Source organism: Temnothorax americanus, unplaced genomic scaffold (genome assembly GCF_048541705.1).
Source record: "Temnothorax americanus isolate GAGA-0224 unplaced genomic scaffold, ASM4854170v1 Scaffold31, whole genome shotgun sequence".
Lineage (NCBI taxonomy): Eukaryota > Metazoa > Arthropoda > Insecta > Hymenoptera > Formicidae > Temnothorax > Temnothorax americanus.
In genome coordinates, this window is record NW_027509453.1 from 1,108,458 (window position 1) to 1,127,966 (window position 19,509).

The window sequence follows — 19,509 nt, forward strand, 5'->3', positions numbered from 1 at the left end:
TAAAAAAATGCGGGATTGATTAAAAAGACCGGGTTGGGACTAAACGTTTATTTTCTCAGGAGACTTTTGCGACATCCTGGTGGGTCTCGAGTGAAACGAGCGAGCGAACAATGACAGAAATTGCTATTGCAATTGCCAAACTCAGCTACATATTTAATGCGATCTTCGTACTGAAGAAAGAAGGAAAGACGACAACTCGCGAACGAAAATGCGGGGAGCAGTAATGGCCGGCGTCTCGTAGCAATGCTTTATTATGTCAAGTTGGCAATTACAATAACAATTATACAGTGTAATATCGTCGCGACGGTGGCTTATTATTCAGATTTATCGGCGTGAAAAAATCTCGATAGAGTTTCTCCTCTTCGCGTTTTATTCATTATTTTATTCCTTTTCTCGGGCATCTCGTCTCTGCGTCGAGGCTGGCGTCGAGCCGGATCCGCAGACTTGAGCCGCGGTTCGTTCGCGCTCGTTTGCTTCAAACCCGGCTTACGTTCCTCGATATCACGCGCGTATTATTTTCTACGGGAGGGAAATGAGCGCGAGAAGCGATACGACGATGGAGAACAACGTTGATCTCGAGAATCCGCTATATGATCATCGCACTCTTTTTTTTTTAATATGTCATATGAACTTAATCGACCGTGTAAAATTTTCATGGCAACGAAAAATAATTAGCACAATATACGCTGTTTATTTCATAAATAATCACTACTTCCACGTACTTGCTCAGGAATCAAGCTCTTCAAATTGAGCTTTCTCCGCCACGCTACGCCGTCGAAGAATTTCAGGTCTAAGGTATCATATTACAATGACTTCTCGAATTTCAGAAACAAGCGTCGCATAGCGAATCGCACGAGTCGCGCCGTTGGTCGACCATCGCGCACGCACATGGGATTGTTTTTTCGATAGTTAAATCGCGGAGGATAATCAACGCGCCGATCGAAGCGAACGAACGAAACCGCACGATTTGTCGGATGCAAAAGAAAAAAAAGAAGAGACGCGGTAGCGGTGCAGGTAGAGCAGGGGGCGGGGGGCAAGGGGGGGGGCGACACGACAGAAACGCTTAACGACGAAATTTATTATGCGCGAGCGGGACAGTTAACAGCGGATGTTAACAAACATTAAAATGATAACACAAGAGGCTTACATCCTACGGCTCTCCGTGGGCGACCGAACGATCCGGCTTGCGTTCGCGCGAGAAGAAAAGAAGGGGCGCTGCTCGCCGAGGATCGTTCGTGACGCTCACCGCCCAAATCCTCATGTATATCATACACGCATCGAGTTACAGTTACAACGCAAGTCGAGTATCGGTATAATATTAATAATAATAATAATATAATAACGCTCGTAAAACTTAACAGAACAAGCAAATCGATAAACACGATCACCACGCAGAGTCTGGCTGTGAGAGAGCCTCGTTATCCTCAGCACGACCAACGCTGCTGGCAGTGACGACGAGCTACCTAATCCGTATATCAATTATTATATTTTACGTATAATATAATTACACGTTCTACGCATTATATATCGCATAATATGTATATATATACACACACAACCGGTACACGTCACACAGGCCATGCCCTAAAATTGGCGTGAAGTTAAATGGATCGCCGGGCGAAGTCTTTCGACATCGAAAACTCGAGTTCAGCGCAAGAAGGTAACATTCGCAGGATGCATATCAAGTATATACACGTCGCATGCATGCATGCATGCACATATATATATATATATATATATATATATATATATATGTGTGTGTATGTAAGTATGTATGTATGTATGTATATTTAAGATGATCTTGCGAATCTCAACGATTTGCCCGATTCTTGCGGTGAACCCTTTAATTTCATACACTTAATTTTGCAGAGGGCCCGTTACTCAACGGCGTATTTAGATCTTCAGCGGATTTAAAGGCGCAGAATTATTAAATCTCTCAATCGGAACGCCGCGCGGTATATCGATCACTTAAATGCGCAACGAGGATCTGTCTCGTCTCTTCCTACGAGAGCTATCGAAAAACCATTATTAAACCATTATTTCTCGACAATAATTTGACAATTCAGCATTTGGACAAAGTATCGCACAAGCGCAGAGTAATACACGCGTGTGGAATAAATATCTATTCGTGAAATGTACTTTCAAGGTTCTATTCGGAGCGCAGAATGGAAAAAATATCGAGTCTAGAATTTTTCTATGCTACGAGAATAATCGATAAGATCTTTTTCATCTTCTTTTTTTTTTTTTATCGCGAAGTAGGGTTCATTTTATACGACGTCGGCAACAGTCGAAGACCTCGTGCGTATCTTTCTCCTCTATAATCTCGACTGTGCTACCCGCGAAATTGTTCCTAGGTGAATGCTGAAAGACTATTCAATCAAATCCCGTCGCGTCGACGCCGAAGGCACCAAGTAAAAGAAATAGTCTGGTCTCGTGTTTTCCCTTTCAAATTTACTCTTCATTCTATTCGTTTCAGGTATTTTGCATTTTCTTTGGCACTATTTGGCCGTATTGTATTCGTAGACGTAAATTACCACCGCGTCGTCACGCTGAATTATCGAGGTATTATCAAACATTTGCATTTTATCGTGACTCCACGTTTCTCTACCTGTTTAAGTCCGGTATATTTATTTTTACGCCCGTTTAAAAAAAAATTTTTTTTCTGATATTTCGTAATATTTTAATGATCCGCCTTCACAATAAAATTATATTTATTATCCTTATATCGTATCTCGACTAAATATATATAGTAAGAAAAGGACAAAAGGGGTGATCTACATTGTAAAATATATAACATATAATTTTTTTCTTATACAGTAAACAGAAACGACAATGGCACAAAGTGTTACTAAACTCGTTAAGTTAGCGTTTGATTTAGTGTTCATTTAATTATTGGCAACGTGATGAATAGTTTAAGTGTTAACGTTAATCTCGAGCAGATCAATTTACTAACCACTGCTACTTTATTTATGCTTGCTTCTTAAACACGCGCTAATCTCTCAGCCACGCAAATCTCTCATTCTCTCACATTAAAATCGCGCTTTTCTCTTTCTCTCCCTCTCTCACACATATGCTTTTTAATATGTATGTATTATTTCTGTGTCTATGCATGGTTCGTCAAAAAGACTCGACTATTCCGTTTGTGTCTTTTACGTCATTGTGCGTCCTTGGGAATCTGACTAGCACGTAGATTTCAGAATAAATTATACACTTTCCACTTTTCCTTTATCACGTATCGTTGCTGTGAGGTGCGTCACGACATATCGCCGGACGTGCGATTACGTGTCAACGCTAGACGTAGATTCGGTACTAAATGTAAATAAGCATATATATTTAACGTCTGCTGATTAATCCGCATGATTAGTGTTCGATCGTGCACTATAAGAAATATTGAACTCATTGTCCACAGACAGTAATGTTGCATCGTGTTCCCCTCAGTTTACCATTTGTCTCGCTAAATTTTCTCATGACGATGGATGGTTTGAAAAACCGGGAGGAAAAACATGTTTCAATTCCGTTGCTTGCAAAAATGGAAATAAAAGCTTGGCCATGCCTGTATCAACAGAAATACTGTACTTCCTGAATACTGTAGCTCCACACCATAAAACACAGCTCGCATAGATCATCATCGTATGTACAGTATCGTGGTAAGAAAAATAAAAAAGCGATTAGCAAATTTGAACGAATCGAGAAGCCGTTCACTTCGCAAACAAAAATGTATTATAAATAAATTTCCACGGAGTAAACCTCGAGTGAGCGTATTATGAAACGATATTTTTTGAGGACGTATCTGCTAACCGAAGTTATTGCGTGACACGCTCACTTAAATGTACTTATACAATAAATCGTACAATTCAGCTGTTTCATACTCATAAAAAACGAAAGAAATCGGTGAACCGCGTGTTACGAATTCTTTTTGCACAAACTTTACTTTCTTAATAAGAATTAACCAACATGTATAAGACGCCCTTAATCTTCTATAAACAAATTCGATAAACGTAACATCAGAAACGATTATCGTTACGCTGATTCCGCACACATCACCGTCTCAGACAGCGATTCGCACGCCGTCGCGAAGTGACGCACACACACATACATACACACATATACACACATCAGTCTCTATCGTATCAAAACTTCCGAGTCATATTGTTAAAACCGTCGTTACGTCGACCATCATGACGGATCGGACTTACTGAGAAAGCTAACAAGCATTCGCTCATGCCGCGCGCTGAAACGGGCGAATCTCTTAAGTATCGCGACCCTGAGAGTCGTGGTATTGGATGTTAGTTAATTCTTGCTGTTGCTACGTGGACTCGCGGGTTGACTATTCGCCTGTTGCTGTGCGCGCTGTATGTAGATGTTCAGCAGTTTAAGCTTACTGGAATACAGGCAGCTCAGATGCGGCTTCAGAACCTCCTCGCCAACAGCAACGTGGATCGCCACCATGCAGAAGACCGCGCTCTTGCGAACCGCACTCTCAACGTCGTCGTAAGCCTACAAAGAAAAATGCAATACAATCAGTATATAGTACAAAAAATTTATATAACGCGAAGTACAAGTTTTGCAGAAGTTTACTCACCTTAATAAGGCCAGGCATAACCTTGGCAAGGTGAGGTTCGATAGCTTCGCGACCCCAATGCTCCACCACCTTGTGCAACATTTTTATCGCGCCCATATTCAATGGATACGATTCCGTAGCGATTATAGTGGAGACCAAATGAATAATTTGTTCCGGCTTTAAGACCATCGCCATCGTCGCCGCGCACTTCTCCGCGTTCCAATGGACCTATTATGAACGGCGCCATAAATATATAACTCTGCTAATTGTTGTTAATTAAAAAATTAAACGGAATCAATACTCACTGGAGATCTACCGCCGCTACCGCTGGAAGAATCGACCTTTTGATCGTCCGATTTGTAGGCATAGATAACTTTCAGTACTAATAACTCATTGTAAGAGGAAAAGCTTTCTATCAGATCGGAACATTTAAGCATATCGATTAACGTTTGCAGCACTTCTACTTGTACCACTTTGCCATCATTGGATAAGCTGTCTAACAAAACTTTGAGCACTTTTCTGAAATATTAGAAAATTGTTAAATTATCAAGATTAAATCGCCATGTAAGATACGCCAGAGTTCCATCGTGACATACTTGAAATTTCGTTTAATATATGAGGAATCGCCTTCGCGAACATATAATTGAAATTCTTGCAACGATGACACTTTCTCCGCAGTTTGCGCCTCTTTTGATTGCAGAGTTTTAACCATATTGTCTACGATTTCTGGTACGATGTCTGGTCTGTTTGTCGAATCTGGTGATGATCCTGAATACAAAATAACATTAGATATTTCGGTTTTATTATGTGCAGATCTTTCTGCACATAACAATTAAAAAAATTAAGCACATACCGTGCGTTTTGTAACCATTATTCTCTTGAGGTAGAATCAAGTCACCGGCAATTGTGTCGGATCCGTTCACCGTTATGTTACTAACAGATCGTCCTCGTTGCGTCGGTGAAGAAACGGACGAAGATCGACCCTAAAAACAATAATTAGGATGACCTCAGATCTTTGTGGTTTGTTTTTGTTTTGTCATGCTATTTATCTTATTAAGCTTACAGAATTGGATAACGTAAGACCTTCCATTCTCTCTTCTACATCCGCCATATTGCTGATACCGCTGTCTTTGCTGGTAGTGGCTCTTTCCAAACGTTCAAAGCCGTAATTTTGGATTTCGGCAGTCGTGCGCCGCAGAGACCTAGAAGGAGAACTTCAAAAGATTAAGATGTTTCGGAATTATAAATTATCTAGACTTAGTATTGCAAATTTAACATGTCAAAACGTTGTCCAGCACGTACTTGTATACTTCTTCCAAATTCTCGTCCCCTCCATCGATTTCAGTCTTCGCGTCTGTTTTAACGTCGTTTTTCGCTTTTGTTCGAGCGGGCGAGTTCTGCGCTCTGGGCGGTGGTGTACCGGGTGATGCCGGATTACTAGAAGCGGACGATTTCCTCAGGTGATTCTGCACCAGAGGCCAGGCTGTTTCCTAAAGGAAGAAAAACAATGATTCAGCACGAAAATGAGAGAAGAAACGCTGATGAGTAAACCAATGCTAAGTTTATTCCACGCACTTGATAGTATTTTGGTAACTCGGAAAGTATCATAGTAACTTGAGGCGGATTGAGATTGTAAAGTGATATCACAGCGTTCTGCGCGTGCTTCCTCACGTCGTGGCTTTTACCGTCATTCGACCAGTCGAGCAGCCGTGCAAGTGCTGTCGCTGCAGAACTGCCCAGCGCGGACGGTTCTGCCGTTTCAGCGATCTGCGTGATAAAAGTCAATGCTGCTACTTTCACGCGAGAATTTGGTGTTTGTGTTGGATCTGTCAGATACCTCATCACAGCCGGTAGAAGCTGTTGGCCCGGGAAACAGTCTCTGGACAAATCATTACATATACATATATGTGGAAAATTCAATAGTCGCAATAAATATATCGATGATACAGACGATACAGTATTACGCGCATAAAACTCATATAAATCCTCACCTCACAACGTCAAGCGTTTTGTGAATTTTTGTTTGTATAGATCCCAATAGGTCGGTACCCAATTTATTAAGAAGCCTCGCGCACAAAACGTATAGCCAGTCGCCAAGACCTTCGTTGTGAGTAATAATTAGTTCATTCAACGTGTCCAAAAACAAACTGAACACCTTGGTATGAGAATCCATGAACATTTTTGTAAAAATATCCGTCACTCTACGCAAATCTGTTGGTGTCAAAGTATTTCCGCTGCTCAAATAATGTTGTAAACCCACTAAGCCTTCCTTTCTGTCTCCCCAATGTTTGTGAGCACAGTTTTCAATAATCTCTTTGATGTCCTGTAAAATGAAAAAAAATTGTTGCTTGTTTCTTTAAACATTTTAACGTTAATACATAATTGTATTCTAAAAAATTGATGTAAAAAATAAGTAACATAAAAAGAAAAATGTTCACAAAATAAGTCCTTTCCTTTTTTAATATCAACATATCGATTGCTGCACTAATTGATTTAAAGATAATTATTAAGTCAGTTTTACTTGAATGTGCAGAAATGAAAATAAAAAAATTAAACAAACCTTCGGGATAGACTGATCCCATAGATCACGATATAGTCTCGGTTGAGAGCCACTCCATGAGAACGACTAATGGGTAGATGGGCGATGGAGAGATGTGGAGAACAGAACGGCGTGTCGCGTTAGTCCAAACCAAACAAATACGCCGCAACAAAACCAAAAGTAAAAACCAGACATGCATTAGCTACATTATCATACAGTGCTAAAAGCTTTTATGCATTGTAGAAGTATTCTCGTTTTCTTCATTTAAGAAAAACCTGATTCACGTAAATAGTAAAATAAATGTATTTTATATCTTGACAAAAATTCTCTATTAAATTGTAAAACAGGAATATTCATTTGTAAAATATGCATATTAATTTTTGCATGCTGTTAAAATTGAAATAAAATTAAGTTGTAAAAGTGTAAAAGTAAAAATTATAATAAAATCTATTGTGTATAAGCGTTAACCAATCAATTATAAAAAGCGGTGGATCTATTATCTTATCAAAACGTGTGTAAATATTAATGTGCAATATTAATGTAGCATGACATATATGAGATAATGTGTGAAAATGTTCGTCAATTTCTTCTTCGTAAACGCGTGTGTGCTAGCTTACAAAAAAAATTAATTTAACAATAAACATATGTAACTTCGATTCTATAATGTGATATATGTCCATTTTTTGATCGAAGTAACAAAAATCAAATACTGAAGCCAACGAGAGTGCGTCACTTTCTTATTTTTTTTTATTTGCTAATAAAAACTTGCACTTACATCACTAGCTCGTCTAAAACCGTCCATGCTTCTTTCCGAGCATATGCTGCTGTTTTCGCTGTCGTCACTGTGATCTCCTTTGTTGCCCGGTATTCTGGTGTAGTTATCGATACTATCGAAAGTCAGAGCGTCCGCTAAAGCGGACTCCGCTTCGCGCGACTTCTGCAGCATCTTCTGCGCCATAACTGGCGGCCTAGTGCTGTCTGTCGGCGACATGTGTAGGTTCCTCCCTCTATCAATTTAAATAATTCGTATTATAATTACATGAATTCACAGTATTTGCGATAAACGAAATTATTGTACTTACCTCAGTTTGCTCGCGAAACTCCTGTCCATTCCGAATCTCTGTGGACTGGGCTCGCGACTATTACTTGTGCTGCTAATGGCGTGTCCGGATAATCGCCTTGGTCTGCCTATCAGTGATTCGCCTTCGCGATTATACGTGGCGTAACTTAATCTGGACGACGGGGAACCCGATCTACTACTAGCTGTTGTAAAAAAAAAGAATTTGTTAAAGATTCACCGTTGCACGTCTCTCTTTTTTTCTTTCACAGAAAATTACAAAACGTACGTTGAGATTGTGAAACTCCCGACACTCTTGTCCTCGTCCTTGCTATTCTTTCTGGGCTAGCAACCGCATTGGGATCCGGAGATTTACTAGGACGAGCTGATTCAATATAAAATACAGTATTCATTACATATACATCGATAAAGAGTTATTCAGTGCTCAATTTTGTCTTTTGATTTCATGGTGAATTTAATAAGATATTACTTACGAAGTGCTGCTGCTGCTTTCTGTCTGCTCATATTCGCGTACATCAATCTCGCTTTCGCTCTCTGAGCAGCTTGCAAATCAATCGCGCTGGTAGATCTAACTCCTGGCGTACCTCGATCTGCAGAAGTACGAGACAAATTAATTCTGCGGAGTATCAGCTTTACGTTTACATCAACTTCTACTTTACAACTTCTGTGCAAAAAAAAAAAAAAAAAAAAAAAAAAACCCAGAAAAAAAAACAGAAAATCAACGATAACAGTTCCGTTTGTGCATCTTTCTTTGCAATGTGACGTAACGACGTGTACAAAGTGCGATCTATTTCTGAAGAAAATGACGATAGAACAATTACAGTGACTGTCTGTTGGTCTTTGTAGTATCGGGATACCAGATTGACGATAAGACCGAGGCAAGGACGGAGTACGTCTGAGCGGACCGTGCGGTTGACCCGTGGTCTGATGCAAATTTTCCGTACTACCTTCATATGTTTAATGTAAAGAAGAGAAGTCGCAAAGCAGCATGAAAACAGAGTGACAAGTCCTTTATATTAGGATCGCAGCACGAGTAACATTAATATATTCAATCGCAACGTAATCCGTTTTAATGGAGCGTTTTATCGAGGTAATAAACAAGCGGAAGTCCTTACCTGCCGCGCTCATCACAGGTCTAGCTGTACGTGGACTAACGCTCGACGATCTCGCATTAGCTACGACATTTAAGCTGTTACTACTGCCACTATTGCTGAGAGACATCAAGGAGCGTTTGTACGACGCATCCAAAGTATTAAGTAGTATTTCAGCTTGCTCTGGAAAGTGATTTCTAAGTGCCCAGTATGAGCTATAAAAAGCGATAAAATTATCAACGTTATTAAATTGATCTCGTCGTAAACGAAGGCAGGCGTTGAAACTTATCCGTCCACAAAGGACTACTTACTTCCTGGCAAAGACTCGCGCTTCCGCGTCGGAATCCGCGATGCCCTTTTTGATAGCGTCCGGCAATATTGTTATGTGCTTCTGCAATATCTGCGTAGGCCAGGTCTGCAGGATTAAAGCCAGATATTCCCAGGATGCTCTGCGAATATCTTTGCTCTTGCTGTTCACGCATGATATAATAATAGGCACATATCGACTGCAGTAGGTATTTTGAAGGATAAACCGAACTGCAACCGCACCGGCTGACGCCACGACCTAGTTACCGTGAAAATGGCAAGTGTAATTAAATTCTTATCTTCTATGGATTACGTAAAAAGTAATGGACACGCGAACGTCGTAAAATTCTACGAGGTATAAGTGTTCGTAGTAAAGATACGTAATTAGACTGAATATAGCGATTTGGACAATAATAGGATCTAAACGCAGCAGAGATCTAGCATTCCGTGAGACTTACCTTGGCACTGTTCTGTATGAGGTTCATTAATGTGAGCAAAACCGCCTCGCCAAAATTGGCGAATTTGTTCTTCAGGCTCTGACTCAGAAAAGCGAGAGTTATACACGCCTCTCGCACTACTTGGGATCTAAGGTCGGTGCAGGCCTGCTCGAATGGTCGCTGTACGTTCTTTAGGCACTCGTGGAAGTTTTCATAGTTAGTACCACCAGCGAGTATAATGGCTCTTAACTTTCTCATCTAAGGGGAAAAAAATTAAAAAGAAATAGAAAGACAATGTATAAAGAATTGTCAGGCTACGAGAAGAAAATCTCGTTTTCTCGCAATACATACGCTATCCATCCTCTGTTTCCAGTCCTTTTTATCGTCACCCACAGTATCCCTGATGACCTTCATCTGTTCTTCAAGATCCTTCGCCGAGAACAGATTGACGGTAGGCACGTCCTCGAACGAAGTAATAAAGCATTCTTCGTCGACGGCTCCGGCTTGCGCTGGACAGGTAATGATAGTTTTCTTTATATTCACTTCAATGCGGATATGTACATGTGCGCTAAAGAATAACAATTGTTCATAAAAACTATACTCTTCATGCTTTACACTTTCAGAAACTATCAGTGAATATGATACTAATTCTAAAAGTTACACAGATTGCTGTGAACAGTGCTCAAGCGATCGCGAAATGCATTACAGATTAACAAAAAATGATAATTGCACGTGATAATAAATAAGCACTTGTGTGTAATTACGTGTAAAGTTATAGAGATGAAAAGCGTATGACTGATCAAGAAGCAATAACGCGCAGGGCATTCATTATCCTAATTGGGGAGAAATTGATATAATTTATTGACACTCCGTGTTGCAGAAATTATTGGCATCTAGGGTTCTAAATTATATCAACAGCGCGATTATCTATGCTATTTTCTCTCGATCGGAAATATCTCCGGATTTTTTTCAAAATCTTTTCTAAAATAGTAATTGCCAATAGTAGAATTTAGATATACCTGTTGTCGATCTTACTGACAGAGCTCTTTTGATGGTTGTTGCCCTTGAGACCGTGTTGGATGAAATACCAGGAGGAGCTGTTTCATGCAAGCGAACAGTTAGCGTATCCTCGTCATCGAAACGTCAACATAACGTTGACCTTTTGCTGGCGAGTTTCTCTGACAATGTTTTGTTAACAAAATGCAGAAGTAAAGCCGCAGTTGCGGTTAAAACTAAGCGTAAGTATAAGGATTACGGCATCCCATGTGCGCCTCGTTTGACGACAGACCGGTGCTTCTGTGACGTCGAGTCAATGCCGAGTCATATATGACATTCATATACATTTCGAATGGAACATAGACACATCTCAGATAAAAATACACGAGAAAATTGCTCACATAAAAAGCTCTGATTTATACGACACAAATTAGCAGTGCTACTATGTTTAACATTGACAGCCAAATATGACACGAATACGTCTACTTTTTATAAATCATAAAAATAACTCGTTCCACGTTTTTACATATATTTACATATATTGCTACTTGTCATTTTCACATCAACAGCTACTAACAAAAAACGATTTTAGAGAAACTTGTTTCACTGTTGTTCTACTCTTGCCATATATATCATGCTTAAAATAAATAAAAAAAATAAATTCAGAATATCAGATAGACGATGTAAGTCGCAATAGTAATTAAGGCCGTCCTCTACCTTCTCGGGTCGAAAAAATATATTTTTTTTTTTCATAAATCACATCTACAACATGTGTAGAAAATGTGTGCCAAAGGATTTTTCGATATTCGAAGTGGTTCACAAGTTACGGCCCTGGAACGGAGCAGGTATACAGAGCGCGCGCCGGGCTGCTCCGAAAGCCAAGCAGATGTTTTCGAATATTGACTGAGACGCCGTGAAGCGTCGGTTAGTTCAGTTTTGCTGTGGCAGTTGCGAAGCGTGTACTGTATTTTCTTTTGTGAGTCGCACGTAGCTGATTTTTTGAAAATAATTTCCAAAATGTTTAAGAAAGGAAGTAGAGACGCCCCGGCTCGTTACGATCGATCTAAAAAGCGAAAATTCGCAGGCAACCGACACACTTTTGAGCAAGACAAGTCGTTTACATCGGCGTCAGCGAAGAAACTTCGTCAAAATAAACATTTAGAAGTGAACGTTGAACAGACTGTTTTGTATTGTATTTTGAATTTTATGAGTGTATTTTCAACCATTTCTTCGGCTGTTATTTGTAAAGAGTGCAAAAGTACAGTGAATTTCCATCAACGTGATATACGAGGATTGGGCTTTAAAATTTCTATGGCGTGCAAGTGTGAGAAAGAAAAAGAAATAAATTTATGCCCAAAAATCGGTCGAGCTTACGAAATAAATCGTCGCTTAGTTTTCGTAATGCGTTTGTTGGGAGTCGGTTATGAAGGCTGTAGAATTTTTGCTCCGAAGCACCTCCATTCTGGGCCAAAAGTGGTTGAAATCGCCACGTTTCTCGCTGCCACAATCTTTAACGAAGGATTCAAATCTATCCTGAAGATCTTGGAAACCATGGGAGTGAAAATCGGCCCACAAGCTAACGGATATGTTCAGCAGCGTGATAGCTCTCGGATCGACCGTTCAGAAAGGCGCACGAGTGACGTTGTGAAGCAGGCCCGAATCGCGAAAAGAGAAGATGGAGCAGCTCTGCGTGACTTCCAAGAAGAAGAGGAAGGCCTATTGTATGGTCCAGGCATAGCAGATTGACGGTGAGATGAAACTTTCAGTATAAATCACATGCGCAAACTTTCAAACGCGTTTTTCTCGAAACACCATTTTTCGAAACGGTGACCACGATATTTCAGAAACTACTGCACAGATCTTGTTGAAATTTATACAGCATCTTTAATATGTTATAAGCCAGCGATTGAACTAGGATTATCGTGATTGCTTCGATAGTTTTTTTTCTACGAGCGAAAAACTTGATAAAAAATGAGTAAAAATAGAATGTAATTTTCAAAAGTGTATAAGAAAGTCAATTTTTGTAATTTACAATTCACTCTAGTTCAATCGCTAGTCTTAAATATGAAGATTAAAACGCCGTTTGGTTTTTTGATTTCAGATAAGCAGAACAGCCGCAATCTTGGTCACCGTCAAGCCCCTCTTTTACTTGATGTCTTCCTGTCGGCCACTATAACTTTTATTTTATTATATATTTTGACTTTAAAAAATTTGTAAAGCTTATTTAAATGTTCATCAAGATTATGCAAAAACAATGAGATTGATTATTTTGATGGTTTGCCCGTAAAAAATTATTGAAAAAGCCGTAAAAAAACAGCCGAGAAGGTAGAGGACGGCCTTAAGTGACATGGTGAGAAGGTGACATGTGAAATACATTTATCGATAATATTTGGATATACCTAAGGCAGAGGATGGTGTTTTAGCGGGCCCAAATTGACCTCTTTTCGGAGGCAAGTTCAGCCTCTTAACGGGAGCCGATTTGATCTGCAATAGACATTATTTTTTTCTCTCAAAATGTTATTTCTATTTATAAACATGCAACGAAGCTGTCTTTCGGATTCCACACTTACCGCTCTATCGGTTTCGTCGCTATCTTTGCCAACTGAAACAAAAGAGAAAGAAAATCGTCACAATCGTGATTCACGCACCCTTTCTCGCTACACAGTTCCAAAAATAAATTAAAAGATTTAGAAATTGCGCAAATTTGAAAAAAAAAACATGTTAAATATTTAAAAGCAAAATAATAATCTAGAGAAAATAACATTTTACTATGCCCTACGATTCAGATTCAATCGATATCGTCTGATTTTGTAATAAAATGACAATGTAGATTTTTTCTCTCAATAAATAAAAATTATCACTGCTATAAAAAACATCTGTGTATATCGTGAATTAATATATTACAACTTTACGTCACAAGATCGTCCCTTCGCGCAGCAGAATCAATTCATATACCTAAATCTGGATACAGCCAAGGCGGCTTGTGGATGTCGCAGTGACATCCTCTCGCCCTTGCACCCGGATGCTTCACTATATTATCCCATTGCAGTATCCACTTGCTGCTCGCGTCCCACAATTTCTTATCGATACTGGGATATTTCTTTAATCCCCGATGCACGCAACGGTGCCCGCACGGTATCAACACGTCGGCGTCGTTCATCGCGATCGATGTGCACGATACTTTAGTCAGCATGGAAAGGATAAATTCTTCCACATGTCGCGGGAGAATTATAACGTTGACATTTCGCCAGCGTCATCGTCATCTTAATAAACCAGTTGCGAGTAAATTTCTTTTCGCCTCTGTCCTCGGTCGCACTATAATTTATTTTTTTTCTTATTTTCTAGATGCTGAAATATCAAAATAATATCGTCGTAACCAAATTATTAATTTGAAAAAAAATTTAATAAATATTTGAAACGCATTTAATAATTTGTGACTTAATTTAAAATAAATTTATTTCTGTCTAATTACGCGTCTTTTAGAGGAGACTTCATACATATCTTTCTTTAACCTTTAACCAGTACAATGAAAGACAAATAATCAATCGTAAAAGGGAAATCTTAGATGTTACGACGATATTTTTCCGAGGATGCGATAAAGAGCCCGTTTATCATGCGCAATTAGCTGAGTTATCTAAACTGTCATGTATCGATATAGCTAGCGCTTAAATTTATCTCTTTCGATTCGTCGAGGAATTCTAATGAATGTCGCTCGAACTCAAGAAAGTGTAAAAGTCTCGAAATATTGTGGGGAAACTCGCGGTACGTGCGAGCGACGTGCGCGCAGTGAAAGTAATCTTCAGTCGTTTTTCTTTTCCCGCGCGAGCCACCTCGCGTCGAATTAATTTCTACGTCTTAATTGGATTCCCGCGAGCGTACCTCATTAATTTGCTGCTCCACGCGAGCCACTCATTAGATCGTCTAATCGCGCGTGTCGGATGCGCGGATTTAACGAGAGAGGGATTAATCGATGCTGGATTTTGTGTTTTACAGATCTATTCGTAATAAAAGACTGACCTGAACGGCTTTACTGCCGTTAAATTTCTAATAGCATTATTTTAATAATCATAATTAGCGTCATTAAATTTAACTAGGTAGATTCTAAATATTTAAGTATTTGCGAAATTGCTGTTTATCGATTACATAAAATGCGAATTTATTTATTCCTTCCCGCTTTCTTCAAAATATTGCAATTTATTCTGCAATCTTGCAATTTTTTGAGGAGAGCATCCAATCGATAAAGATCACGAAACTCGTCGACAATATCAAACGACATCGCTTAATAAACCATCCAGGGAAAAATTATTGGAATTATTGTGACGCAAACTGGTAATTTGTGGCAAACGGCAACTGTAAGCGGCAGTTGGATCACTTTATATATCTCTCCCTGTCGGATTTCAAAATTGCCGGCGCGGCGTAACAGTTCCTAATGTTTGCTCTTGCCTTTCTCGCAGGCATCATATTATCTACCTCTCGAGCATTCTTTGCGGTTGTACGCATGCACGCGCTCTCGCATTAAAAGGCTTCGTAATATCCAGTTGCGTTCACGGTGGTAAAGATTCCATCTTCTCCTGCAAGGCAGGCTCTCCAAGAGTTTGCCGTATTACTCGAGTTTCATTCGTGTCTAAACCGCTAATGAGCTTTAATCTCCGTATTACCACACCTAAAACTTGTTACGTTCGTGACGGTTACATTTCTTAATAAACAGATGATGTTATAATCCAACTCCTAAAAATTGAATGGTTAACAAAGTATAATACCTATACCATTTTAAAAATCACCGACACATTTGTTAAGAGATATCGCTAATCAAAACTCGCCGTGCGAAGGATGGATGCCCGGTTGACTTCTCCACGGAACCACACACACACACACACACGCGCGCGCACACGCGCACACACACGCACACACACACACACACACAGTTCAATGTTCTCCGATAACTACGAATTCGCATGCCTGGCATTACCGACAACGACCGATGATAGTCCAATAACAAAGCGAACTGTTATTACACACGTCGCTAATAATAACACCAGCCGGAATTGAGAATGCGATAGGCAACCGATTCCTCAGCTGTCGGCCGACGCGCGATCGCGACCCATTTATTAATATCTTCGATACCGGCTCCGGTGTTCTCCGGTAACAATACTAACAATGCACGTGCATTCACACGCGCGCGGCGTTACACGTAACGAGATCGGTTAATGGGGAAACCCATTTTCTCACGTTACAGATAGCATCGTCTCGCGAGCCTTTTCCTCTCGAGAGTTCCATCGTTCATTCAGATCTCCGCGGCCTCCGCGCGCCCGACGCCCGCGCCGTTTAGATATTCCGTCGAGTTTGCTGGCTGCCGTGTCGGGAAGTTTTGAAGCTGCAGATGTTTGTACGTTTCGACAATCTGGTCTCGAGACTCTCGAGTAAACATGACGGGAAATGTAATAGACGCGTAGTACGATCTTACGCTTGGAAAACGGAAGGAAACAAGCCCGAAATTATCAATTCTGACGTACATGAAAGAACTGTTATCGAGGGAACGAAAGCTGCAGAGTGAAACGAGTCAAACTGAAACGACGCGATAACGCATCGAGCCCACTTTGCGAGTGAAACGCGCTCCAATTTTACGTGGAGAAACAAACTACGTTTTCGAATAACAAACGCTTAAACAAGAATCACGCCACGCAAAGAGATCTATGTTAGATTACGGGCAACTTTCAGCCTGGCTGAATTTACCGGTCTCCACTCGATTTATCTATCTTGAGAACGGACATTTTTTCGGAACGGAAGAGAAGAAATGTGTGTTTGGCTTCAGTTTGTTCCTCAAATTCCTTAAATTATTCGTGCGGAGACGGTCGTGGTTAAAAAAAAAGAGAGAAGAAAGAAATCATCGTGCTTCCCGGAATCGGTTGCGTCACGCGATCGGCCTCTATTACGCGCAAGCCGATTACCGCACACGCGCGCGGGCATTTATCGCCGACATGGATTAGCATTGCTTAGCGGTAGACTAGAGCGGATATCGCGCATAAAAAGGGACACCGAGACGTGTATTAAATCACGCAAAAACCCAAGTAGACACCGCCGTTAGAAAACGACGCCGGCGAAAGATCGACGAGCGCGGTTCCGTCGCTAATTACGGCGTGACCGATCAAAGATCTTGATTAAGATCCCCGCTTTACTTATCCCGATCCCGAATAAATCGTGACGAGGCCGGTTTTGCGCGCCGATCCGCCTGGGGTTTTCGTTTTACGCCTCGTCATAAGGCGATTTAGCCGAAATAATGTAGAGACGTTTCGGCACTTTGTGCAGTTCCGTCGAATTTCGCGGCGCCGAAATCGCGCAGTTCCAAACTGGTTCCGCATATTTAACAACGGTTATACATTAACGTTTTTTTCCTTCCTTTCAGAAATAAACGGGCGGGCAATACGTCGAAGGAGAATGCAGAATCTCGTTCCTCGCTTTGCGCAATGTCGTTGTAACGCAGAAATTAAACAGCGCTGAAAGATTGCCCGAGTGAGTAAACGCGATCTCGCTTTTACGCTCAAAGTAAATGGAATAATTAATGAAAAATGCCGACGAGGGCGTTCGATTTTGATTTCAAAACGCGTCGTTCCCTTCACGCGTGCGAGGAATCGAGAACGAAGTAATGTTCCCCGAAAGAGAAGCGAGACCGAGAGACACGACGCTCATTGTGTTACATAATTAAGGCTTCTTCTCCACGCCTGCGTAATAAACGTGAATAAGCGTTTTGCATTAACAATCCCCCGTGCAGCAAATGCCCGAGCGAATCTAGTTCATCGCACGGCCAGGAAAGTGCATTAATAATTCCGACTAGCAGCTTCGGCACTCGGCAGTTTCGCACTCGCCGACGAACGCACTTTTGTTGATTCCCCCGACACAACACACAACACACGTACGGTAAACTCCTTATCTTTCTCAAAGCGGGCCCGAAACGTGACACAAATAGAGACGAGGACACGGTGCGGTGCCGCGAGTGTATTCGAGCGGGACAAAAGTTCGACGACGGTATTATTGAAAATTTCGAGGTGTGAGGTAAAAAAAATCGTGTTTCTATAGACATTCGACTTCAATTCTCAGCGGTGTAAGACGAGATTTCGAGTCGAGACTTTATTTCCGAGATTCAACGATCCTTCTTGAGGATCGGAACTTGTTTACGCGATTTCGGACCTCGATCGCGCCGCGAAACAACGAAGATATTTCGACGCTCGCTGTGAAACTGTATATGAGAATGATACCGCCGATACCGCGTGATTCTCTTCGGAATAACATAGCTCTCCCTCGCATCCCCGGTGCTTTTCCTTCAGTACTGTCTAACTGTCTCTCACCGACCTCACCGTAGCCGCAGGCGCGAAACAATCGGACTCGCTTGCGCGAGTCCTATATGCAGCTGCAACTATACGAGGCCGAGCGCCGAGCGCTCGTCGTTTGTTTCACAGAGCCCGGCCGTGCACTGCGCGAACTCCCTCGATCCTCGATGAAGACGACGAACCGATCGTAATGATGGTTAAAACGTCGCACCGTCACGTGATGATAGGTCTCATCGATAGCGTCGACACGACACAACACGACGCGACGCGACACGAAGCGATAACGCACCACGCATACACTTATCGTTAGAAGTTTCGCGCGAAGTAAACACGGCGGCCTCGCTTCGCGAAATGATCGAGCAACAGTCGAGCGGCGTTTATACAGTCACAATGTTGACGGGAGAACACGAAGCGGCGCACAACCACGAGTAAGAATGCAATTATCGATTCCACGTAACGCGAGGAAGAATATCGCGCACTCCTCGTTACGATAATCGCGTTTTTTCGTTCACATTTCACGGGAGAAGATAGACATCACCATCGCGTGTCCTCTTGGCGTCGAGATGATCGCGATCTCACGGCCGAAATCACGAGGACGCGCGACGCGCCACGTTTCTCGCACACGTGTCACCGGGGAAAAAGCGCGAGAGGAAGCGACGCGACTCGACAATACATCGCGAGGCGAGGGCTGCCCACAACACAACGGCGTGCGCGTCTCTCACGTTGCTAAACGCCGACTCGTTTACTCTCAACCGGGCTGCCGAGAGTAAGCGCTTATGCGCGGAACGCGAGTAAAGCCGCCGTGCCGAAGGAGGGGGTCCCACACGGACCTTCCCCTATCGTTGGTGCCCCGCTGGAAGGGGCCAAAGACCGTAGGGATGAACGAGGAGACGCGGGGCCTGCACGGTCACCGCCACCGATTCCGGAAAATCAATGCCAGCGGCGCTATTGTCAAGTGTGTCATTGGGGGACAACGTGGTACAGTCACGAAAACGCAGTTTTCGCGAGGTCGGATGGTGCGTGGCCTTTGATCATGCGCTAAGTGACGTATGCCGCGCGTGTAGAATTGTTACACAGGGATTGTATTCCAAGTTTCGTCTTTGTATAAATATCCGTCGCGATTGAGTTCGCATTGTTTTAATTTATTTCATTTTATAATAATTGAGTTTCGTATAT

The 19,509-nt window shown here is 41.5% G+C and overlaps 1 protein-coding gene and 1 long non-coding RNA gene across 11 annotated transcripts in view; one reads left to right on the top strand and one right to left on the bottom strand.

The window, feature by feature from the left end:
- Positions 1–33: 33 nt before the first annotated feature.
- Positions 34–19,509, bottom strand: part of Chb (CLIP-associating protein) — a 38,609-nt gene continuing 19,133 nt past the window's right edge. Inside the window, exons 1-24 of one of the 10 annotated variants that reach the window (XM_077412625.1) lie at positions 18,361–19,094; positions 13,964–14,323; positions 13,579–13,610; positions 13,408–13,492; positions 11,032–11,109; positions 10,364–10,521; positions 10,034–10,270; positions 9,581–9,834; positions 9,294–9,484; positions 9,000–9,125; positions 8,652–8,768; positions 8,447–8,542; positions 8,183–8,363; positions 7,876–8,107; positions 7,122–7,187; positions 6,553–6,884; positions 6,137–6,440; positions 5,864–6,051; positions 5,625–5,775; positions 5,415–5,544; positions 5,158–5,329; positions 4,867–5,080; positions 4,583–4,789; positions 34–4,497 (exon numbers count right to left, since the gene is read on the bottom strand). In XM_077412625.1, the coding sequence (XP_077268751.1) occupies positions 4,291–4,497; positions 4,583–4,789; positions 4,867–5,080; positions 5,158–5,329; positions 5,415–5,544; positions 5,625–5,775; positions 5,864–6,051; positions 6,137–6,440; positions 6,553–6,884; positions 7,122–7,187; positions 7,876–8,107; positions 8,183–8,363; positions 8,447–8,542; positions 8,652–8,768; positions 9,000–9,125; positions 9,294–9,484; positions 9,581–9,834; positions 10,034–10,270; positions 10,364–10,521; positions 11,032–11,109; positions 13,408–13,492; positions 13,579–13,610; positions 13,964–14,201 (3,996 nt within the window). In that variant the 5' untranslated portion in view covers positions 14,202–14,323; positions 18,361–19,094 and the 3' untranslated portion in view covers positions 34–4,290. Of the gene's footprint in view, positions 4,498–4,582; positions 4,790–4,866; positions 5,081–5,157; positions 5,330–5,414; positions 5,545–5,624; positions 5,776–5,863; positions 6,052–6,136; positions 6,441–6,552; positions 6,885–7,121; positions 7,188–7,875; positions 8,108–8,182; positions 8,364–8,446; positions 8,543–8,651; positions 8,769–8,999; positions 9,126–9,293; positions 9,485–9,580; positions 9,835–10,033; positions 10,271–10,363; positions 10,522–11,031; positions 11,110–13,407; positions 13,493–13,578; positions 13,611–13,963; positions 14,357–18,351; positions 19,095–19,509 lie in introns of those variants that run through there. The other 9 variants (XM_077412622.1, XM_077412624.1, XM_077412623.1 and 6 more) reach the window with 9 other exon arrangements.
- LOC143900907 (uncharacterized) lies at positions 11,121–13,381 on the top strand. Its single transcript, XR_013257906.1, has 3 exons — positions 11,121–11,932; positions 12,035–12,756; positions 13,110–13,381. It is a non-coding gene; the product is annotated as an uncharacterized LOC143900907 (long non-coding RNA).